The following is a 24910-nucleotide window of genomic DNA, read 5'->3' as shown; positions in this document are numbered from 1 at the left end:
AGTTGAAACCTTTTCCAAAACCTCAGTAATATCACCTCATACCTTTTAATTATACTATATACATCAATGAAATATCTGCATATTACTCCCCTCTCTTTGTTCTCAGCATCATTGCTACTTTGTAAGTTTCCCATTAGGATTTTTATAAAGCAATTCTTTTTTTTTTTTCAAACTTTAAACTTTTATCTTGTATTAGGGTATAGCTGATTAATGGATTTCCCTGGTGGCTCAGACAGTAAAGAATCTGCCTGCAATGCAGGAGCCCTAGGTTCAATCCCTGGGTCAGGAAGATCCTGTGGAAAAGGGAATGGCACCCCACTCCAGTATTCTTGCCTGGAGAATTTCATGGACAGAGGAGCCTGGTGGGCTACAGTCCATGGTGTTGCAGAGTCAGACACAGCTGAGCAACTAACACACACACACACACATAGCTGATTAACAATGTTGTGATAGTTTCAGGTGAACAGCAAGGAACTCAGCCATACGTACACATGTATTCATTCTCCCCCAAGCCCCCCTCCCATCCAGACTGGCATATTACATTGAGTAGAGTTTCATGTCACATGTATGTTCAATAGTCCTTGTTGGTTATCCATTTTGAACATTAGCAGAATATGACCTTCCCAACCCCCCTATTCTTTTTTTAATTATTTATTTGGCTGCACTGGTTGCTGTGTGAGGGCTTCCTCTAGTTGCGGTGTGCTGCTTCTCATTGCGTTGGCTTCTCTTGTTGTGGAGCACAGGCTGTAGGTGTGGGGGCTTCGGTAGTTGCGGTTCCTGGGCTCTAGAGCACAGGCTCAATAGTTGTGGTACATGGGCTTAGCTGCCCTGCGGCAGTGTGGAATCTTCCTGGAAGAGGGATTGAACCTGTGTCTCCTGTATTAGCAGGCAGATTCTTAACCGCTGGACCACCAGGGAAGTCCCCCATTAGGGTGTGATCCCTGGGCCCCTTAAGGATGTTTTCCAGGGCTAGGGGTGCAGCTTTCCAAAGAATCAGTTGTTCAGTATTCACTTTTTCTAGTGTGTTTCCAGGATCTAGAATGACGTGGATAAACAGTTCTTAATTTTGACAAAATGTTATCAAATTTACCATCTGAGTCACCAGGGAAACCCTATGTATGTTTATTAAATTGAAAACCTTATTTTTTTAATGCAGAGTATTTAACTCTAACCCAGGTTAATTTGAATTAGTCTAAGATTTGGCTATGAATTAGTAATTACAACAGGAAACTTATTGTTAAATTTTAAGAAGAAAAGTGACATTTTACTTTTCTGGAAATTACATCCTCATTTTTTGTGTAGTATCTACCTGTTTTATAAGTCAAATAACATTAAGTCTATCTTGAATCCATATAAATCTATATTATACTTTTATTATATCAGTTCAGTTCAGTCGCTCAGTAGTGTCCGACTCTTTGGGACCCCATGGACTGCGGCATACACTAGGCTTCCCTGTCCATCACCAACTCCCAGAGCTTGCTCAAACTCATGTCCATCAAATCCGTGATGCCATCCAACCATCTCATCCTCTGTCATCCCCTTCTCCTCCTACCTTCAATCTTCCCCAGCTTCAGGGTCTTTCCTGAAGAATGAGTCAGTTTTTTGCATCAGGTGGCCAAAGTATTTGAGTTTCAGCATGAGTCCTTCCAATGAATATTCAGGGTTGATTTCCTTTAGGACTGACTGGTTTATCTCCTTGCTGTCCAAGGGACTCTCAAGAATCTTCTCCAGCACCACAGTTCAAAAGCATCAAATCTTCGGCACTCAGCTTTCTTTAGCCCAACTCACATCCATACATGACTACCAGAAAAACCATAGCTTTGACTAGACAGACCTTTGTCGGTAAAGTTACTATATACCTTCTCCAATATATGTATATGGGGCACACCAAATGACTTGTGGGATCTTAATTCCCAGACCAAGGATCAAACCCGGGTCCACAGAAGTGAAAGTGCTGAGTCCTAACTGCTGGACCACCACGGAATTTCCAAATCTTTGTATATATTTTTATGTAGTTATAACTGTTGTGTCATTTTCATTGTCGTTATTAATGTGCAAAATGTAAATGAGCATTTGCACTTGTCTTTATAAGAAACTCTGGACATATTTTATCAGATTTCAAGACTGGATAGCAATGCACATAAAATAGTTAATAAAACATTGGAGTGTTGAGATTATTGAAAAAGAAGATGATGCTATAAGCAAAGTAAAACTGTGACGATCTCAGAGAAAATATTTACAACTTTTGTCACACAAAATGTTTACCTCTTTATAAGGAAAAGACTAAAAGCCCAATGTTTTAAAATGTGCAGAAGAAATAGATCACAGAGAAACAAATATGAGCCATCATTAACTATATGAAAAGTTATTCAATTTCACTCATAATGAGAGCAACTCCAGTGAAAACTACCCTGAAGTGGCAGTCTTCACCTATAAAACTGGCAACAACTTCTAAGGTGGGAAACACCTTCTCATGCATTGCTGGTGGATATGCAAAATGATACAAACTCCGTGGGGAGAAATCTGATGATAGCTAACTAGCTGAACAACATATGTCTTTACTCTCAGACCTAGCAGTGCCACTCCCAGGAATATACCTTGCAGACCCATCTCCACAGAAAGAGCAAGCCCTCACCTTGAGGTCAAGCTTGAACACCTTCAAAGAACAGAAACAGGTATCACAGGCTGGGCATTCTTAATTTTCTATTTTGAACATTTTTAAGCCTATTTAAATTGCAAGACTAGTATCTTTGTTCACTGTTTCATCTAGACTCACTGCTCATTAATGTTCGTTTAACTTGCTTTTATTTCTCTCCGTGGATATGTGATGATGATGGTCGTGGTGGTGGTGTTAATGAATGGGCCATTTGAAAGTAATTTGAGACCTTATGATTCTTTACCCCTAAACGCTCTAGCAGGTAACTCCCAAGAACAAAGACACTGTTCTAATAACAACAATTCAGCGATTGAATTCAGGAAGCTTATAATTGACATACACTGTTTTTAAAAAAATAATTTTATTTCTTTTTGGCCGTGCTGGGTCTTTGTTGCTTGTTGGGCTTTTCTCTACTTGCAGAGAGTGGGGGCTACTCTCTGGTTGCCGTGTGCTGGTTTCTCATTGCGGTGGCTTCTCCTGTCGCGGAGCATGATCTCTAGGACTCTAGAAGTTGCAGCTCCCAGGCTTAGTTGCCTCGAGGAATGTGGGAACTTCCTGGACCAGGGATGTGACCCGTGTCCCTGGATTGGCAGGCAATTCTTAACCAGTGCACCACCAGGGAAGCCTTATATATATATATATATATATATATTTCTTTTGAATAAATACCCAAGAGGATTCTAAATCACAGGGTAAATGTATATTCAACTTAACAAGAAAGTGCTAATCTGTTTTTCAAAGTGGGGGTACTATTGGGTTGGCTTAAAAATTCATTTGGGTTTTTCCGTTACATCTTAAGGAAAAATCCAAACGAATTTATTGGCCAACCCAATATTTTGGGCTCCCTTCAACACTATGTGAGAGTTCTAGCTGCTCCATATTTTTCCAGTGTTTGGTATTATCAGTCTTTTAAAATTTTAGCCTTTCTGGATATCTAGTTGTTTCTCTTTGTGGCATTAATTTGAAAATCCCTGGTGATTGTAGATGCTGACTGTCTTGATATGTTTGTTGGCCTTTAATATATCTTTTTTTGGGCAGTGTTCATGTCTTTTGCCCATTTTAAATTTGGAAATTAAAATTTTTTTCATTATTAAGTTGTAAAGATACTTTATCTATTCTGATTTCAACCAATTTGGTGGAAAACATATTACACATATTTTGTCCCAGGTTATGGCTTACAGTTTCATTTTCTTAATTTTGTCTTTTGGAGGACAGAAGTTTTAAGTTTTGTTAAGTTCCATTGATCTTTTGTTTTTTTTCCCCTTTTATGGTTAGTGCTTTTAATGTCTTGTCTAAAAAACCTTGCCTACCCCAAGTTTATGAAAATTTTGTCCAATTCTTTTTTTGAAATTTTATAGTTTTAGAGTTTATATGCTGGGTCTATGATTATATGTTAGGTCTCTGATTCGAGGTAATTTTTGTGTGCACTGTGAACTGGGTGCAGTTTTATTCATGCAAATATCCAGTTGTTTCAGGATCATTTATCAAAAAGACTTTCCTCCCCTTGAATTATACTACATGTTTATAGAAAATCAACTTCGGGTCTATTTTGGCACTATTGTGTTTGAATGATATATATCCTCATTCCAATACCACACTGTCTTTTTTAAAGTATTTACTTGTTTATCTGTGGCTGCACTGGGCCTTTATTGCTGTGCACAGGCCTTCTCCAATTGCAGCGAGCAGGTCCTGCTCTCCGGGTGCAGTGTAATGGCTTCACACTGCTGTCGTTTCTCTTGGTGCAGAGCACAGGCTCTAGGCGCTAAGGCTTCCTCAGTTTCGGCACGTGCATGGGCTGCAAAGCTGTGGCGCGGGGATTAGTTGTCCCTCGGCATGGGGGCTCTTCCCGGATCAGGGATCAAACCGTGTCCCCTGTGTTGGCAGACAGATTCTTTAACACTGAGCCACCAGAGAACCTCCAGCACCACACTGTCTTGATTACTGTAGCTTTAAAAAAATGATTGGAGTATAGGTGATATACAGTGTTACAAATACGTATTCTTCTTCAAATTCTTTTCCATTATGGTTTATCACAGGGTGTTGAAAGTAGTTCTCTGTGTCACACGATGTTCTTTAACCATCCTACACATATACTAGTATCTGCTAATCCCAGACTCCAGTCCTTCCCGCCTGCACCCCTCCTCCCCTTCGGCAACCATAGGTCTGTTCTCTATGTCTGTGAGTCTGTCTCTGTTTCACAGACATCTTCGTTTGTGTCATGTTTTAGATTCCACAGATGAGTGATATCATGTCATTCTGACTTACTTCGCTTAGTATGAGAATCTCTAGGGCCATCCGTGTTGCTGCAGATGGCATTCGCTCATTCTTTTTTGTGGCTGAGTGATATTCCACTGTGTATATATACTGCATCTTCTTCACCCATTCATCTGTTGATGGGTATTTAGCTTGTTTCCATGTTTTGACTGTTGTAAATAGTGCTGCTGTGAACATAGGAGGACATGTATCTTTTCAAATTATACTTTCTTAAAGCAGCGTTTTGTTTTGTTTTTTATATCCCACCTCTGGATACCTGATGTGAGCCCTGCCTGAGAGGGTGGGCCAGTTGTGTTGCCCCCGCAATCTGTTGTGCCCTGGGGTGCCCTGGTGGGGCGTGGTGGTGGTGGTTTGGTTGCTAAGTTGTGTCCGACTCTTGCAAGTTCATGGACTGTAGCCTGCTGGGCTCCTCTGAGCATGGAGTTCTCCAGGCAAGAATACTGGAGTGGGTTGCCATTTCCTTCTCCATTACAGCACTGCTTTTTTAGTTTTCAGTGAAAATTTACTCCTAATTTCACTCCCAGGTGAAATTTACTCCTAATTATTACTTTGTTTGCTTTTGTAAATGGAATTATTTCTTAATTTCTTTGTTAGACTATTGCTAGTGTATAGAAATACAACTGGTTTGTGTGTGATGATTTTATATCCTACACACTGCTGAATTTATTTTTAGTTCTAAATTTTTTTTTATTCTTTAGGAGTTTCTACTTATAAGATCATGCTATTGCAAACAGATTTTATTTCTTCATTTCCAGTTATGTCTTTTTCTTGCCTTTTTCTAGAAACTGGAACTCTAGTACTATGTTGAATAGAAATGGTGAAAGCAAATATTTTCGTTTTGATTCTCATCTTAGGAGTTTCAAAAAGATTGAAAGTTTTCAATCTTTCCCCATTGCAGGTAATATTACTTATTTTTTAATATATTGCCTTTATCATGTTGAAGAATTTCCCTCCTGTTCCTAGTTTATCTATTGCTTTTTGTCATAAAAGGTGTCAGTTCATGTCTAATTCTTTTTCATATCCCCATGAACATGAATGCAAAAATAATAAAATATTAGGAAAGCAAAGTAAGCAATACATAATAATAATACATGATGATCAAGTGGGTTTAACCTTAAAAATTCAAGATCGTTTGAACAATCGACCATCAAGCTAAGTAATCCATCTTCTATTAATAGAATAAAGAAGAAAATAGTTTAATTACCCTAAAAGATACAGGAAGAGCATCAAGCAAACTTTATTTTCCATACAAACCTCTCATCATGCTGGGAATAGAAGGGATCTTCCTCCTTCTGATATGGAGCACCTATGAAAAGCCTACAGTTAACATGATACTTGGGCTTTCCTGATTACTCAGCAATAAAGAATCCACCTGCCAATGGAGGAGAATCAGGTTCCATCCCTGGGTTGGGAGGATCTCCTGGAGAAGGAAATGGCAACCCAGTCCAGTATTCTTGCCTGGGAAATCCCATGGACAGAGGAGCCGGGCAGGCTACAGTCCATGGGGTTGCAAAGAGTCAGACAAGACTTATCGACTAAACAACAACAACAACATGATACTTAATAATGAAAGACTAAATGCTTCCCTTCTGAGCTTGGGAATAAGATGAGAGTGTCAACCTCCAATCTTGTATTAGTTATGTTGTATTCCACTGGGGACTGTACCTACTGGACCCAACTTAACTGGTCACCTGTTGACTGTTGTCCGTCGTCGCCACTTTGAACAGAGTAGCAGGGTCTGTCTTGCGCCTGCGAGAGTACTGCAAAGGGACACATTCCTAGAAGTGGGGTTTCTGTGTTCAAGGGTATGAGCATTTTAAATTTCCCTTTGAACATCATTCCATGTAATACAAAGTTCTTTAGGCAAGACTACAAGAAAATTTGGGGGAATCTATTGATTCCATTTTCTTCCTTGGGTCCTCTGGGGTATTATGACCTGCCAGATGATATCTGTGGTCCAGTGGAGGGTTGGATCTCAGAGCAGGTGCCTCTTCCTCCAGGAAGCCTTCCTGATTCCCAGACAAAGTCAGGGAAACTTTGAACTTCCCCTAGAGAGCTCCCCAACTCTAGCCTTGACCACTTTGGATGACAGACATGTCTCCTCCCTGGACTGTCAGTTCTGTCAGGGCAGGGCCAAGGCTGTTGAGGTCACTACAGTGTCCCCAGCATCACCCTGTACAAGGTTGGGTGTACAAGATGAACTCAGTGGATGAATGGATAGAATGAGTGAATTTATGACGACAGAAAGAGAGGGGACCCAAGATGGGGACAGGACTCAGCTTCCAGGGGCTCAGAGAGGTGGTAGGGAGGCTCAGAGTGAGAGGTGGAGACTTGAGGATTGGAAGGGGGCTTCCAGAAGGAAGCAAGGCCACGAAGAGAGAGACAGCCAGAGAGGGGTGGCATCTCAGGAAGAGGCATGGGGACTCAGTGGCGACTGGGGGTTAGAGAGAGCTGTTAAGGCTGGCAAGGATGACAGGTGCTCTGACGGGGGTGGAGGTTACAGAAGACCTGGGAACTGAGGCTGCTAGACAGGGTGGGAGTTGCGTAGGTTCCCACCTTCTTCCTCCTCCTCTTGCAGATAGCGACAACCAGGCTTGCCCCTTCCAGCTTGACGACCTGCTCGGTCATGGAGGCGTTGGGAGGGGCTCAAGGGCTTTGCTAGGTCAGCACTGGACACCGTTGGTCTCTCCCCCTGGCCTTAGGGGCCTCTTTCACACTGTCTGGGCGCTTTGATGGGGCTGCCTTAGACACAGGGCTCAGTGGAAAATGACCAGGCATGGGTGGGCAGCTCATCAGAAAGGCATTGGGCAGAAAAGGAGGGTCCCCACCCACTCTGGGTGGGGCTGGAGGGGTGGGGGCGGGAAGACCCAGGGTGGGGGTGGCTACTGACCCCGGGCCCTCTCCTTTCCCAGAATTTCCTGCCCTGGTGCCTTTATGGTCCTGGCTGCAATTTCACATTTTGATGAAGCCGAATGATCCTGGTTCCAGCTGAACCAAGCCCAGTCCGAGGGGAGGGCATGGCCCCCTGGAGGCCGCCTGCCTCCCTTTCTCTCATCTGGACCGTGGCTGTGGCCCATAGGGATAGTCCCCTCCCCAGCCGGCGTTGTCTCCTTTCTACCCTTCCCAGGAAGGCGCTGCTCAGCCACTTCCTGGCTGTGTGACCAGAGTGTCCATCAGAGCCTTGGGGACCTCATCAGTGCACCAGGAACAATAACACCATCCATCTCCCAGGGGTTGACGGGGAGGCTGGCCCTGGACCAGGCAGCGAGGCACGGGTACAGTGAGTTAGGCACGTGCTTGGCCTGGCACACAGCAGGGCCAGCAGACAGTGACCGAGAGCTCTTGGAATCTATTTGATTGGGGTTTAAATCCCAGCCACCGCCTCTGTCCTAACCTCTGAGACTGCTTCCTGCCTGAGAGGACCAGTCCCTTCTCCCAGGGCTAGGGGGATGGTGCCATGAGACACTCTGCATTAAAAAAAATTTTTTTTTATTTCTTTGTTTGTTTAGGCTGCACTGGGTCTTAGTTGCGGTATGGGAACTCTTAGCTGCGGCATGTGGCATCTAGTTCCCCGAACAAGGACTGAACCTGGGCCCCCTGTACTGGGAGCAGGGAGTCCTGAGATGCTCTGCATGTAGGATACATTGAGGGAGCCCCTGACACAGAATAGGTAGGTACCCAATAAAGAGTTACCACCCCGCCCCAGTCCCACAGTCCAGAAATCAGCTCTGTGTGAATCCAATCAGTTAAGGATTTTCCAAGCACTCCCCCTGGGTCAGGATCTGAGCCAGATTTCTCCCACACAATCTCCTCGGAAGCCTGGGGTGAGTAGGTGGGGTCTTGCCCCTGGCACTCTTTGGATGGTGATTTGACACTTTTTTATTACTTTTTTGACCGCACCACACAGCACATGGGATCTTAGTATCCCAACCAGGAACTGAACTCATGCCCCCTGCGTTGGAAGCGCAGAGTCTTCGCCCCTGGGCCACCAGGGAAGCCCCTGGATGGCGACTTTAGTGGCACTCCTGTCTTTGTCTGGGCCTCTGTTTCCAAATCTGCAAGTTTGCTGAGAATCCTCGGGAGCATGGCACTTGGCATGCTGCAGGTGCCACATTAACGCTGCTGTTAGGACTCTTCTCCCGTTTTACAAAAGTGGAAACTGAGGGCGTTCCCTGGTTGCCTAATGGTTAGGGCTCCTGGGCTTTCACTGCTGTGGCCTGGGTTCAGTCCCTGGTCAGGGAACTAAGATCCTGCAAGCATGCAACAAGGTCAAAAAAAAAAAAAAACAGTGGAATGAAGCTCAGGGTAAGGTCAGAACTTCTCAGGGAACCAAGAAAATGTTTGTAATCTAGAAAAAAAAAAGTAGAGCACAATACTCATAACTAAAAAGTAGAAACAGCCTAAATGTCCATCAGCTGCATATGTGTGTGCTAAGTTGCTTCAGCTGTGTCCGACTCTTTGTGACCCCATGGACTGTAGCTCGCCAGGCTCCTCTGTCCATGGGATTCTCCAGGCAAGAATATTGGAGTGGGTTGCCATGCCCTCCTCCAGGGGATCTTCCTGACTCAGGGATTGAACCTGCATCTCTTATGTCTCCTACATCGGCAGGAGAGTTGTTTACCACTAGCGCCACCTGAGAAGTCTGTCCATCAGCTGATACATGGATAAATACAATGAGGTATAGCCATACAGTGAAATGTTATCCAACAATGGAAAGAAATGACGTAGTGACACGTGCTACAACATGACGGATCCTGAAAATACTTTGCGAAGTGAAAGAAGACAGGCCCCCCAAAAATCACTTCTTTATTCACAGTAGCCAAGATATGGAAACAACTCAAATGTCCAGCAGCAGATGAGTGGGTAAAGCCACACAGTAGAATATTATTCAGCCTTAACAAAGAAATCCTTCCATTTGTGACAATCATGATGTGAAGTGAAATAAGCCAGTCAAAAAAGGACAAATTCTGCATGATTCCACTTACATGAGGTATTCAGAATACTCAGACTTGGGGGGTGGGGGAGGGACAGACTGGGAGTTTGGGGTTAGCAGATACAAATGACTACATAATAAAACAGGTAAGCAACAAGGTCCTACCATATAGCACAGGGAACTATATTTAACATCCTATAACAAACCATAATGGGAAATATGAGAAGACTATGTATATAGATACGTGTAACTGAATCACTTTGCTGTGCAGCAGAAACTAATACAACATTGTAAGTCAACTATACTCCTCAATAGAAAATAAGAAAAGTGAAAATAACTCAGAGTCATCAAAGTAGAGAACAGATGGGATGGGGGAGGGGGGAGAGTTGTTTAATGAGCGCACAGTTAGAGTGCAAAGATCTGCTGTTCAGCTTTGTGGCGATAGTTAACAGCACTGTATTACGCACTGAGAAATGGGTTAAGTGGGTAGATCTCATGTTGTGTTCTGAACACCCATACACACATACACACACACACACACACAAATACCCCATTTTCTGTGATCCCATTTACACAAAAATGTTCCAGAACATGCAGATCTCCAGAAAGAAAAAGGAGCCCAGTGGTCCCCAGGGCCTGAGAGGAATATAGAGGTTGGGTTGATGGGTGCAGGGTTTCTTTAGGGGGATGAAATGTTCCCAAGATTGACTGCAGAGGTGGCTGCCCTGAACTGTGCACTTTTAAATGGATGAATTCTCTGCTGTGTAAATTCTATTTCAATACAGCCACTTTACAGTGGGGCACCAAACTCTCGAAAAAGAATCCTGCCAAACTGAGATGAATACATCTTTCATTAAATGTCCACAAACTGCAGCTGGTTCATTCCTCAACTCCCCACTTGTATATCCATGACATTGAAAGTATCACTTGAGGACGTGAAGTGAGGGGCATATATCCTCTGGACATCTCACCTTGTCCTGGGCAAAGAGAGGTTAAGCAGTTCCTCGGAGAGGGACAGGAACTGCAGCCCAGAGAGGGTCAGCTTCCTGCCTGGCATCACACAGCCCTGGGGCTCCAAGAGACGGTCAGACGTCAAACGTGAGTTCAAATGTGCATGAGGTTCCAACCCCAGCCTCCACTCTGACCCCTGGCTGCCTCCTCCTTCCGACTTTGCAGAAAGAAAAAAAAAGCCATGCCAGGAAGCATCCATCATAGCCTGTCCAACTGGGCCGGAGGGGTAGGGGTCAGCAAGGAGGTGACCTCAAGGTCTCCGTGGGGACTAGGATCCGGTGGCAGGGCTGGGGGTGAGAGGCTGGAATTTTTCCCACCCTGAGATTTTCCTGCGTCAACCCAGGAGGGCGCCCTGGATGCCGCCAGCCCTGCCCCCAACCTCCTTCCTCTCTTGATACCGCTTCCCGCCTGAGGATGGGGGAGGGGGTGTGTGCCAAGGTGGGACCACTGGGCCCAGGAGAGAAGGCACTTGGGGATGGACAAAATAAAGGTCACTGGCCCAGAGAGGCCGAGGGCCTGCCGTAGAGTCATGCAGACTCAGGGACCTGGTGTAAATGGGACGGCAGGGCTGCTCCCGTCCTGCAGGGCCTCCCACGGCCTCCACTGCTCTGCCCAGGAGTTGGACCCTAGCCCGGCCTTGGGTGTGTGAGAAGCCCTTGGCCCTGGGCCCTGCCCCGGTCCTTCCTCCCCCCACACACTGGGGACTCAGCCCTTCCTTGTGTTAAATAGAAACCTCTTTATTCTAAGTATCGTACGTTCCTTAATACATTGGATTGAGGCCAGACCTTGAGGTGAGGGGAAAGGGGGGGGCCTGGGATATTTGTGTACAGCCTTCCAAAACGCCACCCACCCCATACTGGGCTGGGGAGCTGGTGCTGGGAACGGGCTTCATGGCCTTGGGAAAGTCCTTGCTCCTTCTAGCCGCTTTCTCCTTGGAACAGGGAGTTTGGGGGTAGGGGAGAAGACCGCTAAGGATCTTGGCAGCCCAGGCGTCTGCGGTGCCAGGCTGGGAGTCGAGTCGGGGTGGGGGGGGATGGTCTGTCAGCAGCAAAGATGGGGGGCACTGAGGTGGGGTTGGGAGAGTCTCAGCGTCGGGCCTGGGGCCGCCGTAATGGAGACGGAGCCGGAGGCCGAGGCCACGGCAGGCAGGCCAGCCGGGAGAGGGTGAGGCGGCCCAGGAAGAGAGGGAGGCTTAGGCAAACAGGCGGCCGGGGCACGGGAATGTCTGCGAAGAAGGCACGGTCCCGAGGAGGGGACAGGGCTGCCACCTCGCAGAGTTCCAGGTCCCGGGTCACCGCCAGGATCTCCTGGCGGGCGGCCGTGTGGCGCAGACCACGGATGTCAAGGAGTGTTGCCACGTGCTTCTGCCTGGGGGCGGAGGAGGGGACAGTTGCATGGGGGCTTCCGGATATACTCCCAGCCCACCTGGGATACCCACCCTGCCCCCCAGCCATCTCTTCCAGAACTTGTCTTAGCTCTGGAACCCCTTTGCTCTCTCCATATCCCTCCTCAGTATCAGTTCCCCCCAGATCCTCTCTTCCCACCGGCTCCCCTAGATCCCACCAGCCCCCCTCCAGAACTTCCCTCCCAACCAGTTCCAAATCCCCCTACTCACAGTGGATTCCAGAACCCTCACCTCCAAAACTAGCACAGGCATCTTCCTCCTCACCCCATATCAGCTCTTGATTAAAATAACCTTCCATCTCCACCCCTTCAGGAGCTCAGACCGCTCCTGAATGACCATTCTGCTACTCTCGCGCCTGTTTCAGCTCTGGACTCTGTAGCAACCCTTAACTTCATCTTCACTTTCATCTCACACGGCTCCACATCATCACTCAGATCTAGCCTGGAAGTGCTCACCCCCATCCCTATCCTAACCCTCACCTCACCCCAACACCCAGTCTAGAATATTCTCCACCACTGCTGTGTGGACTCTCGTCCAAATTCAACCTCAGAACACTCACTTCACCACTAGCCCATTCCTGGAATTGTTATCAAGCAAAATCCTCCCCCAGAACGCCAAATTCACCTTGGGGACCCTCACTCCCACCAGAAACTGTTGTCAAAACTAACTCTGTTCCACAACCCTCGCCCCTAAATGCAACACATTAGAACCTCCCCTTCACCCAATCTCAGCTCCAGATCCTGGATCCAAAATGCAATTCCAGAACCACCATATTTCAATTCAATATCCTGCACCCAACATTCATTTCCAGAACTTTCATTTCAAGCAAGGTTCTGGGGTCTTTACCACCCCCCTTCAATCCAGCTCAGCATCTTCACCTGTCCACATTCCAAATTCAAAATCCCCATAGCTCCCAAACACTAGTCTAAAATGGGACTCAAGAACCTTCCAGCTCAAGTGAGCTTCAAAATGTGGCCCCCCCTAACTCAGCTCTGGAGCCCCCCCTCCCAGGCCAGCTGGAGACCTTTCAAACTTGGATATGCAGCTGTTGGGCTGTATATCCAAGTTCAGATTCAAGCTCAGAAACCCCAGCTCAGCAGGAATGCCATGCAACTCTGGGATGCTGTGGTTTCCCAAGGACACAAGTCCCACACCTCACAACCAGAACTATTCATCCTGAATCAGCTCCAGAGTCCTTACCTTCAGCCCCAAGTCCTGACCCTAAACCCAGCGGTACTCTGGGGTCCTGTGGGGTGTGTCTCTCTGAATACAGAATGTCTGTCTGCCCAACGCTGTGGGACTACCGCCACCACCACCTTATGCAAGTGGCAGTGTTGTGTGGTGGTCAGGAGTACCAGCTTTAGGGCCCACTGCCTGGGTTCAAGTCCAGACTTTGCTGCTGGCTAGCTGTGACATTTGGTGTCAGCTAGTTAATCTCTGCCTGACTCTGATGGTGCTAAGCTCTCAGAACAGTGCTTGCCTTTTACCTGCAAAGAATTTCTAAAATAGCTTCCATTCTAAAATAACTCTTACTTATAGAGGGGGTGTGTGCGAGGCTGTTTTAGGTCTGACCTAAGGACTCAATAAACAAGAACTGGTGGTGTTACTGCTGTTACCACGGAGGATGGTAAATCATCCCTTGCTAATCATGAAAAGAGAACTATTGTCCCCATGGATCAGAAGGGGGAGACTGAGGCTCAGAGAGGATCACAAAGGAAAGAGTCCACCAGGACCTGAGCGGCCCCTGCCACTATCCCAGTGCGTGTGCGCCCGTGCCGCCCCTGCGTGTCCCCGAGTCCCCCGCGGCTCCCCTGATGGGCCGGCCCTTCCTGCCGGCCGGGCGGCCCCGCGGCCCCCCTGCCCCGGGCTTCCTGTGACTGCTTGTTTGTTTGTGAGCCCTGGTGGCGGCGGCGGCAGCGACGGCGGCGGCAGAAGGAGGGAAATCGTATTAATAATGCCCTGGTTTCCAGCAGGAAACGGCCGTCAGACACGCTCGCCGCCTCCCTCCCTCGCCCAACAGGCAGGAAACGCACGGACGGATATGCCAGGGCTCGCGGGAGACCTCGGCCCTGCCGGCGGCAGAAAGGGCCAGGGCGGCGTTGGGGGGTGGGGATCTCACCTGATGTCCGGGTAGTCCCGCACCAGCACCCCCACCTCCATCTGGATGCTCGGCGTGTCTTCCAGGCGGAGAACTTCGGCCAAACGGGGCACCACGGCGTCCAGCCACGAGGCCTGGGACTCCTGCAGTTAAGAGAGGACCCCGGGCTCACACCCTCGCCCCCAGTCAACGCTTACCCTTTTGAAACCACCCTCTCCCGAGGCCCCGCGGTTTTCTCGTCGGTAAAACCAGGCAGAGGCGGGCTGTAGTCAAGAGATTATCTGGAACCTTTGGAAATTTGAAGGAAAATCCGTAATATAATCTACTGTTTGTAGATAATTTCGGGCTCAGGGACAAAATGTTAGCATTGGGGGAAACTGGACAAAGTATGTCATTGATCTCTCTCTGCACTCTTTCTTATAACCGCATGTGAACCTACAGTTATCTCTCCACAAATTAACAAGAAAATTCCAAGGACTCTAGGTTAGAAACTCCCCAGATAGCCTGAGTGAGACTCTTCCGGTCTTGATGATTATAACTGGGTACAAATAAGATTTGCTGATTTTAAATGCTCGGATTTGGGAGCGCTCAAGTCCTGAGTTTCTGTTGCATTTAGCGACTCTCTGTGCTCGTAATAATAGCTAATGTTCAGGATTCCAGGTCCTAAACCCCTTTAATTTATCTAATCGCCACAACAACGCATAGGGACCATTTTTTCTCATTTGAGCCCAGACTGAGCTCTTGCCGCCGGGAGAAAGCCGACTTTTTACCCGCAGAGGGCAGAGATCAGAGTGTTACAGGTGGGTACAAGTTGGGTGAGGGTCTCATTCTAAGCCCCCGCCCCCGGCTATCGAGTCCCCAGATTCCCGGTTTTCCTGGTTTCGGAGCCCCCCGCCCTCTGACCGCACTGACCAGCCGTCGGAACAGCCTCTCCAGCTGCGCGGCGTCCTCCCGGAGCCTTCCGGCCACGCGGCTGCGGGTCCGCGCGGAGCCACAGCGCAGGCGCCCGCGGAACAGGGGCCGCACGTACTCGATGAGCGCCCGCCGGTGCAGCTCGGCCACCAGCGCCTGGGGACCCGGGAAGCCGCGAGGGAGTGTGAGCCGTTGATGCCCATCTCTCCCCGCTTCCCACCCGCCCGCGCCCACTCCGGGTACCCAACGGGAACCCCTCCCCGCCCCCAGTCCCCAGGCAGTCCTCCTGACTCCATATGGGGAACCCCTGACCTGCTCCCTAATCAGCCCGCGAGCCCACCGGCCCCCAAAGGATGCCCCATCCCAGCCTTCTCCGGGTTTCTCCGGAGCTCCACCTCCCAGAGGCCCCAACCCTGCCGGCAACCCCCTCCCCCGCTATACCCGGATACCCGTGGGCGCCCTCCGCGCAGACCCCAGATTGAGCGCCACCTATCTCTCCCTGATAGAGTTGCTCCCCACCTAGAAGAGGTCTCTCCCAGCCGAGCACTCTGGCTCCCCTCCGCCCCTCGCCCCACCCGGGTTCCACCCCGCACCCCTCCCCCGCCCAAGCAGACGCACCTGGTAAGGCTCATCCTGCATTCTGCGCAGCGCCAGGGCCTTAGCGCCCAGCGTGCCCACGATGCCATCCAGGGCCTCCGAGCTGTTCAGCCACTTCCTGCGCATCAGCTTGCTAAAGTGCGGCTGGGTGGGAAAGAGTGGGCAGAGGTTGGAGGCTCGCCTCCTTTCCACCCTCTTTCTTCACTTAGCAATTCAATATTTGTTCCCCAAACTCTGCTCCTGCACAGTGCTGGGGATACAGCAGTGCCAGAGACAGTCCAGCCCTGCCTCCCTGGGGCCTCACAGTCCAGATGGGGAGACAGACCCATTTCCAGGGGGTTAGGAAATCCAGAGGGGAATGGCTGAGTCAGCAAAGAGAGTCAAGGAGGGCTTCCTGGAGGAGGGGTCCCCAGAGCTGAGGCGCAGACGATGGTCACTGTTAGCCAAGTGAGGAGTGGGAGAGGGAGTAGCTGAATCCAGGGGAAAGGCAGTGTGAAGAAGATTCAGATTTCAGATGGGCTTGCAGGTCAGAGGGCCAGAAAGGTCAGTGTGGCTGGCAAAACCATCTAGATAATTCACAGGCCCAATGCAAAGTGAAAATGCGAGACCTTTGTTGAAAAGTAATTACTTCAGAGGCAGCAGAGCGCTAAACCAAGCTAAGGGCCAATCTAAGCAGGGAAAGAAGTTAGGGTTAGCAAGGAAGGGGAAGGTCATGTATGACTGCCCAGTAGACAGATGGGGCTGGTCAGGTGAACGGAGCAGAACACACAAGCCTCCCGGGCTGTGTGAGGATCTCCAGATTTCTCCTGAGGGTACTGGGGAACCATGGAAGGTTCTGAGCAGGAGAGGGAGCAGATCAGCTTTGTGCTTCACTGAGATGGCTGGGACGGGGCAAGACTGAGGCAGAAATGGGGGGTCTGGAAGGAGGCGGAAGGGATGAGGAGGAGGCAAGGAGAATACAGGCAGCAGATGCATAGGACATAGTGGGTGGTCGCCTGTTGAGGGAGGGACGGGAGGCATCTGGATCCTGGAGGTGGGATGGGGAGTGGGTCTGTCCCTGAGATGGAGGCTGGGAGGAGCGAGGGGAGATGCTGCTGTTGGGTGGACACTGGGAGCAGGAGGTCCCCAGACACCTTTGAGGTTGGTGTCCATGAGGGCCCGAAGCAGGATCCTATCCCATTCGGCCCTGCACCCCCTTCCTGCTTTCTCATCCCACAGTAGCCCAGTTTTCTGATCCTCCAAAAATGTGGGCTTTTGTTAGAAAGCAGGTGTGTGAATCAAACGAGCCGTCACTCTTAGTACAGCACTCGACTCAGGAAGTGTTGCTGTTGCTATGAACTCTGTACATTTATGAAGATCGCAATGGTCAGTACCGGAGAGCTAAACACTTTATGGAGGCAAGCCCATTGCTTCCACACAGCCATCCGAGAAGGCTGTGCTCATTTTCCAGATGAGCAAACAGCAACCCCAAAGGGAAAGCCATTTGCCCAAGACCCCCTGCCTGGAAGTGGTACCGCCAGGCCTGGAATAAACACTGTACCTAATTCCTCCACCACACTCACTTACTTTCATTCCCATACTTGTCCATTGAGTCATTCAACAAACATTCTCTGAACCTTTCCCACATGGCCCGGCCCTGCGTGGATCACTGGGAACACATCAGAGAACTCTTGAGGACACAGCACAAAATGAGATAAACAAAACTCCAAGGGCGTGATCATCGTAAGCCTTTGGGGGGAATCTGAATTCTGATTGATATGTGATGATATTAAGGACTGATTGTTCCATTTGTTAGGTAGGAGAGTGGCAGTGAATTATGTTTTTTTTTTTTTAAAGGCCGGATTCCTTATCTTTTTGGAGATACAGGTTGAAGTGCTGATGGATGATGACAGCATATCAAGGATGTGCTTTAAAAGAAACCAGTGGGCAGGAGAGGTAGGGGAAAGGTGGAGCTGATACTTGCTGGAGCTGGTCCACGGGAGGTCATTCTGCTGACTTTTGTGTATGTTTGAAATTTTCCATTACAAGAAAGTTATTTTAGAAGCATTCCAACAAATCCTTGCCCTTGAGAAGCTAACATTCCAACGGGAGGAGACAGATTGAAAAAAAAAAAAAAGCGAAGGATATAGCATGGCAGGGAGTGATAAGTGCTTTAGAGACAAACAGAGCTTGCGGGGGGTGGGGTGGTGAGGGAGAGTCTCAGGGGGCTTCTATTTTAAATAGGACAGTCAGAGGAGGTCCTTCTGAGAAGGTGACATTTGAGTCAAAACTTGAAGGAGGTGAGAGAGGGGGCACTGGGCCTATTGAGGGAAGAGAAGTCCAGGCAGAGGGACCCGCAGTTGCAAAGGTACTGAAGTTGGAATGTGTCTGACACGTTAAGGAGCAGCTGGCCTGGCGGGTGGATGTGGCTGGAGTGGAATAAGCAAGGAGCGAAGCAGGAGGAGATGAGGTCAGAGAGGGAACGGGCAGACCGTCCAGGCCCTTGGGGGCCACAGCGAGGACCTTGGCTTTTACCCAGAGTGAGCTGGGAGCCATGGAGGGTTCTAAGCAGAGGTGGGACACAATCTGGTATACAACGTGGACTGAGCACCAGTTGCAAGCAGGGACACGCACAATGCTCAGTTCTGTTCCCCAGTGTTCCCACTAGCCCCCCACTCCTTCTGAACCTTGTCCCCTCTGCACATGTGCAGGAGCCCAGAGATGAGTAAATGGGGCTCTTGGAACTAGGAGAGGCTGGGCAGGGGTTTGGGGGACCTCGGTGACGAGGAGCTCCAGCCAGTCCCCAAGGCCCCTTCCTGCTGATGGCTATCCTCCCCCGACCATGTCCTCCTGCCTCTTCCTTCCTGCACCCCCTACCCCCCTAAACCACCCAGATATAGCTGTTACCCCACCCCACCCACTCTGCTTCCCAAACACTGAGTCATGGGCTGAAAGGAGCTGCAGGATGAGGTGGGGGTGCCCCCTTACCCTGGCCCCACCCCAGCCCACTGCCTCTCACCTGCAGCTCCTGGAACAGCAGGTCGGTCAGGACGCGGTGGCAGAGTCGGATCACGCGGTCCAGAGCGCTGGCGGCCGCTTCCCGGGCTGGCTCACTCTCGGGGGGGCCCACTCGGGCCAGGCGCTCCGCCAGAGCCCTGCAGGGATCCATGGAACCAAAAGTCATGGACCCAAACATCTCAGCCCAACTGTCTGGACCTGTCTCCCCTTAGATGGACCCTATTTTGTGGGTCACAGGGGTGACAGGTCAGAGGAGGAGCTGGTGGAAGTCAGGGGCTCTGGGGAGGGCCTGGGGTGAGAAATATCAGGGGATGTCTGGAGGGTTGGGGATTTGGGGGGCTCTATGGACTGTCTGGGAGTCTAGGGGGATGTAGTGGGGAGGAAGCGGTCTCTCTGGTCTCTTTCTCTTGGTGCTTTCTGGGTGAGAGTGGGGACGCCTCCATCCTAAAAGTCTGTGATTCTAAAGGACTATAATTCTAAAATTCTACTTTTCTCATTTTCTGTCATTCTAACAATTGATGACCATCTCCATCACTGAAAGGAGAATAACCCGGTTTGGAGGGCATTTGGGACTTTCTGCCCAAATTCCAGCAGACCCCCTTCTGAGAACATATCCCTGAGTCCCCAAACTTGTGCCAAGTTTTTCTCTACAAAAGGGTGGAGGCCACTGTCCACCCACTGCGGATAGATTAAATGAATGATGTCAGATCCAGACAGTGGACAACACTTCAGATATGAAAGAGGAATGTGGGAACTCTTCAGGTGCTCACAGAAAGACCACCAAGGTGTAAAAGGGAAAAGGACAGAGTGTGTTCAATATTCTACCATCTGTATTTTGGGGGGAGTCATCCCCCTTTTTTGGCTATGATGCAAGGCATGTGCATGTAGGATCTTAGTTCCCCACCAGGGATCAAAATTTCGTCCCCTGCAGTGGAAGCACAGAGTCTTAACTGCCAGGGAAGTGCCTGTATTTCTTTTTTTTTTTTTAAGGGAAGAAATAATATGTATGTACATAGTAATATATTTACTTGTGTATGTTTGAAATATGTATATGCATGCACCTCTCTGCATATGCATGAAGCTTGCCTCTGCATATATACACTTATTTACACATGTTTAGTGGTAAATGTATCAAATAACCCTGCAAAGATATGGGAGACGTTAGTAATAACTTGACCAGAGGAGTAACGGAGGGAAGCTTTTCATTGTATGCCCTATTGTATCTTGAATGCATTCCCGATTTAAAAAACTCACTTAAAAATAAGTCATTAAAAGGGGAAGTAATATAACTGAATCACTTTGCTGCACAGCAGAAATTGACACAACATTGTAAATCAACTATACAAGTAAGACAAAAACATTAAAAACAATGTAATTCCTGGAGTCTGGCTTCTAGGTTCCTGGAATTCTAACACCCCCAGGTTTTCATTACTCTACAATCTAGTGGTGCTGTGGTTCTTTCTAGGACTCCCAGGTTTTAGGATTCTCAGGTCCCTGTTATAGGCCTCTCGGGGCCACCCCACCCAGGATCCAGGCACCCCAGTTGAGCTTGTCACCCTGGACTGGCATCTCCCCCATACCCTGTGGATGCTCTCACCTCAGAGGGGGGCCACAGTTGACCAGGGAGATGGTCCTGCTGATGTAGGTGTCGGGTGGCAGCTCACGGACTCCTGGGTTCTCATGGAATCGCTCCACGCGCTGCTGGAAGCTGGTGGGAGGAGAAATGGCAGACAGATGGAAGCACTGCAGGATAAGGGTCCCTGGCTGGGCAGTCAGCCCAGCAAAACCTGGGATCCCTACAGAGGCACCCCTGCCCATCTTGACTCGATTCACTTTCATCTGTTGGATCCCGGGTCCAGATGCCCAGCCCCATCCCCGGTCCTCCATACCTCTGCAGGAACTCCGCCAGCCCTCCTAGGCAGCAGTGGGCCATCCGCTCCCCGAACTCCTGGCTGATGCGGGGTGCTCGCTCTGTGTGCTCTTCCAGCAGCTGCATGGTCCGGAGTAGGGGTGGGGGTGTAAGGATGGGGTGAGGAGGAAGCCAGGTCCCAGTTGCCCGCCCCAGCTGATTCTCCCTCCTCTTCCCTGCCCCGTACCTCACACACGTCCTGGGCCAGGTTGCTGGACCAGTCCTCCGTGCTCCCCCAGTGCTCCCCGTCCTCCTGCAGCACCCGAAGCAGGGCTGCCCGCGTCTGAGCCTGGAGGAGGGCAGAGGCAGACGTCAGAGGCAGACGTCAGAACCCCAGGAGCCTCTCCCACCACAATCCCCATACCTTAGGCCCCAGCTGGAGTCTACCTGTGAGCTCATCAGGGCAACACTGGAGAGAGAGGCTGGCCCAGAAAACTGCCCCAGCCCTTCCATTCCTAAGCCTACAATTTGGCGCCTGATATTAAGAGTCTGTGGTTTTAAGGTACCTCCATCTAATAGCCAGAGGGCTTGAGGGTTTATTCTCTCATTATCTGATGATTCTAAGACTCTGCTGTCAGGTTCCGCAAAATAGTTCGCTCAGGGTTTCCAAATTCTGTGAGTCAAGAATTCCAAGAATCTGAGGTTCTCAGGTTTACACATCTCTGATTCTCTAGTCCTGCCCTGTCTTCAGTTCAGTGAGTATGACTATCTAGACTTGTTCAAGTCTAAATTTCAAAGCTTCAAGTTTAGAATTGAACTAATTAGAATCAGAATTGCAACTAGAATTAGAGTTGCAAAGATTCTGACTTCTGTGGCTGAGGCAGGACTGGCTTTTAGACCAGAAACACAGCTGTGGCTGGGATGGGTGTTTACAGCAGGACCATTCTGCTTAGCGGTAACTATGCCAATCATTAAGCATGTTTATTTACTATCAGCCCTGCTTATATGCAAAGATGTTTTTAATATAAATTTATTTATTTTAATTGGAGGCTAATTACAATATTGTATTGGTTTTGCCATACATCAACATGAATTCTGCAAAGATGTTTCGAATCCCTCTTTCTGTGAGTCCTTGGGTCTGTGAGCTGAGGTCCTGTGACCAACTCTGTCTTGCTGTAAGATTTGAAGTGTCCAAATATATTGAACTTTTACCGAGTGTTCCTATGCCTGGCTGGGTGCTTGAGATACACTGAACATGAGACAGAATGGATCAGTATGGGCTTACATTTCTCTCTTTTGGACAAAACTCAGAAGTCCATAAAGGGAAAAGGGAGATGGAAATAGGGAAAGGGGGAGGCGAGAGGCCCCCCCAACCCCAGTGTAACCCCCACTCCCCTCTGCAGAGTGCCTCCCGCTTCCAGATCACCAATGCCAAGTTCTGGGTACCTTCACGTCTGTGACACATTCATCCTCCAAGCCACGAAGGGTGCCGGGCGACAGAAGGGGTCCCAGCTCCCCGTTCTCCAGAGCAACCATGTCCACCAGACCCAGGACCTCTCTAGGAGTGGGGGAAAGAGGCAGGGGGTCTGTGAGAGCTGAGGCTGCACAACTGAACCCCTCCCCACACTCATTCCGTCACACTCGCTCTCTGTTTGTGACCTGAGCCACTCCCTTCCTCCCTTGGGGCCAGCTTTGCTCATCCCTCAAAGGAAGTCTCTGGAATTGTTGCTCCCTTGGCTCCAGCTCTCTGAGTCAGCTCCCTGATGCATGGTGTCCGGGCAAGACTTGGAGGGATCAAGTCCAGACGTGAGGATCTGGCACGCAAGGTCTCACCCACCAGAGATTCACAGGACAGAAGCTCCCTTCCACCTCCGCCCCTAGTCCCTGCGGCCTCGCCTCGCCTGGTAGGCCTCCAGCGTCAGCCCTCACCCTTGGCTTCTGCCCTTCTACGTGCCCCGGCCTGTACCATGCCATCACTGTCACCACACTTCTCCACTAACCCCCCCCCCCACACACCAGCCTTTGGCTCATGGCATCCCCTCAGCCAGAAGCCCCATCTCCCTGAAAGTCAGACTTGACATCTCACATCCCAGGCTCCCTATTCTGCCTCCCCCTCTGACAGTCGGCATGTGAGCGTCATGAACAGATACTCCCAAATGGGATGTGGGTTGGGGGTAACTGTTGCCTTACTATTCTTCTGGTGTCAGCACCCTGATTTTGATGCGGAACCACCCACTCCCTCTCCTTCCAGTGTGTGGTTTGGGTGTGGCTGATCCCTTTTCCCTGGAGCCCGTAGTGACCCACTTATTGCTAATCATGGTATTCCATCCTCTGGCCACAAGAATGGAATGTTTTAAGGTCCAAAGCCTCGATGGTTATAAAATTCTTGGGCTGGAGGTGTCAATGGTACTCAGGTTCTAGATGCTAAGATTATAGAATTCAAGAGGCTAAAACTGTGAAGGGTCAACAGTGTCAAAGTTCTAGGATCCAAAGAGGGGATAGGGAATTTCCGAGTGGTCCAGTGGTTAGGACTCTGAGCTTTCACTGCTGATCAGGGAATTAAGATCCCACAAGTCTTACATGGCAGACCAGAAAAAAAAGCTAAGGTATAGGACTCAAAAGGCTCATCAGCGCCAAGGTTCTAGAATTGAAAATGTCATCAATTCTAAAGTTCTAAGATTGGAAGAGTCATCGTGCTAGTGCCCTAGGGTTGAAGGCTAGAGCGCTGTATGGGTTCTAGAATTCTAAGGGTCAACAGTGCCAAGATTTCAGCAGGACAAGGGTCACTGGTGCTAAGATTCTCCGATTAGAAAGGTGGGCGGTGCTAAAATTTTAAGAGTGCAAGTGTTGAGGATTCTAAGGTTCGTGTATGGTGCTACGATCAGAGGCTTCCTATTAATGAGTTCTAGCGTGGAAAGCGTGCTGAGCCATTAGACTCTCGGACTGTAAATGTCACCAAAGACGTTCAAGTTCTAGGATTGAAAGTCCAGGGTCCTTAGGATCTGAAAAGGCCGGGACTGGACGGGGTGGAGGGAGGGGCGTTCTACGGACTTCGGGCAGCTGATCGCTGGTCCGCAGCTCACCTGGGGTACACCTGGTTGTGCCAGTGCAGCAGCGCGTAGCGGTCGGCCAGCGGCAGCCTCCGGCGGGCGGCGGCCCCGATCCACTCGGCCAGCGCGCCGTGGTAGCCGCGCAGGTAGATGCCGAAGGCGCCCAGGCCGGCTGGGTAGGAGGGCGCCAGGCGGCCCCGCACGACGCCCATGTCCTCCAGCAGCCGTCCCCGCAGCGCCTCCAGCTGCCCGGCCAGGCCCCCGGGCGCCCCGGGCGCCGCCGCCTCTAAGCGCTCCCGGGCCGCGCGCGCCACCGCCTCGGCCCAGCGGGCGCGCAGCTTGCGGGCAGCCTCGGGTCCCCGGCGCCCGTCGGCCGCCTCCTCCTGCACCAACACCTGGCCCAGCTGCGCCACGGCGCCCGCCCCGGAGCCCGCGCCCAGCCCGGGGCCCGCCAGCGTCTCGCGCACCAGCGCCCACATCTCGCGCTGCAGGGCCTCGTAGAGCAGAGCCACGTCCCGCGCCCGGCGGCCGCCGCCCGCGCCCTCGGCCTTGGGCGGCCCGGGCGCGCCGCCCCCCGACGACGCCAGCTCTTCGGCCTCTAGCTCCAAGATGTGTTCGTCGGCCCGCGCCAGCTCACGCTGCTGGATCAAGCTCAGGATCTCCAACACTGTGGGCGCAAAGTGGGCGATCAGGGGCTGGAAAACGGGGCGGAAGGGGGCGAAGAATGGGACAAGGTGGGAGGCGAGGGGGAGAAGTTTCGGGGTGGTGAGGGGGTGGGGGCAGAGGTGGAGGAGGAGGTCAAGGGAGGAAGATGAGGAGAATGGAGAGAATGAGGAGAGGGGTCAGGACTTGGGGAGGGGAGGATGGAGGAGAGGGGATGAAGGAGGCAGAGAGAGAGAGTCAGGAAAAAGGAGACAGGAGAGGGTTGGGGAGGGAAGAAGGGGTTTGGTGATGGGAGAAGGAGTCTGGATATGGGAAGGAGGTCAAAAGACTAGAGGATGTCTAATTAGGAAGAGGATAAGATGGGGGAGTCAGAGTAAGATGACAGTAGGGGTTGAGGAAGAAGGAAAGGATTAGGGCTTGGGGAAGAGAGTATCAGGGGGTGGGTTAGGATGTGGGGAGGGGTCG

At 50.2% G+C, this 24910-nt stretch overlaps 1 protein-coding gene across 2 annotated transcripts in view; it reads right to left on the bottom strand.

The window, feature by feature from the left end:
• Positions 1–871: 871 nt before the first annotated feature.
• EXOC3L2 (exocyst complex component 3 like 2) overlaps positions 872–24910 on the bottom strand; it is a 31219-nt gene continuing 7180 nt past the window's right edge. The window contains exons 3-12 of one of the 2 annotated variants that reach the window (XM_040252525.1): positions 23816–24449; positions 22179–22290; positions 20980–21081; positions 20773–20873; positions 20481–20591; positions 18885–19020; positions 15908–16030; positions 15290–15445; positions 14399–14520; positions 872–1035 (exon numbers count right to left, since the gene is read on the bottom strand). In XM_040252525.1, coding sequence (XP_040108459.1) covers positions 1002–1035; positions 14399–14520; positions 15290–15445; positions 15908–16030; positions 18885–19020; positions 20481–20591; positions 20773–20873; positions 20980–21081; positions 22179–22290; positions 23816–24449 — 1631 coding nt within the window. In that variant the 3' untranslated portion in view covers positions 872–1001. Of the gene's footprint in view, positions 1036–11590; positions 12243–14398; positions 14521–15289; positions 15446–15907; positions 16031–18884; positions 19021–20480; positions 20592–20772; positions 20874–20979; positions 21082–22178; positions 22291–23815; positions 24450–24910 lie in introns of those variants that run through there. The other variant, XM_040252524.1, reaches the window with a different exon arrangement.

This window comes from Oryx dammah, unplaced genomic scaffold, assembly GCF_014754425.2.
Source record: "Oryx dammah isolate SB20612 unplaced genomic scaffold, SCBI_Odam_1.1 HiC_scaffold_13, whole genome shotgun sequence".
Classification (NCBI taxonomy): Eukaryota; Metazoa; Chordata; class Mammalia; order Artiodactyla; family Bovidae; genus Oryx; species Oryx dammah.
This window is presented reverse-complemented; position numbering and strand designations above follow the sequence as displayed.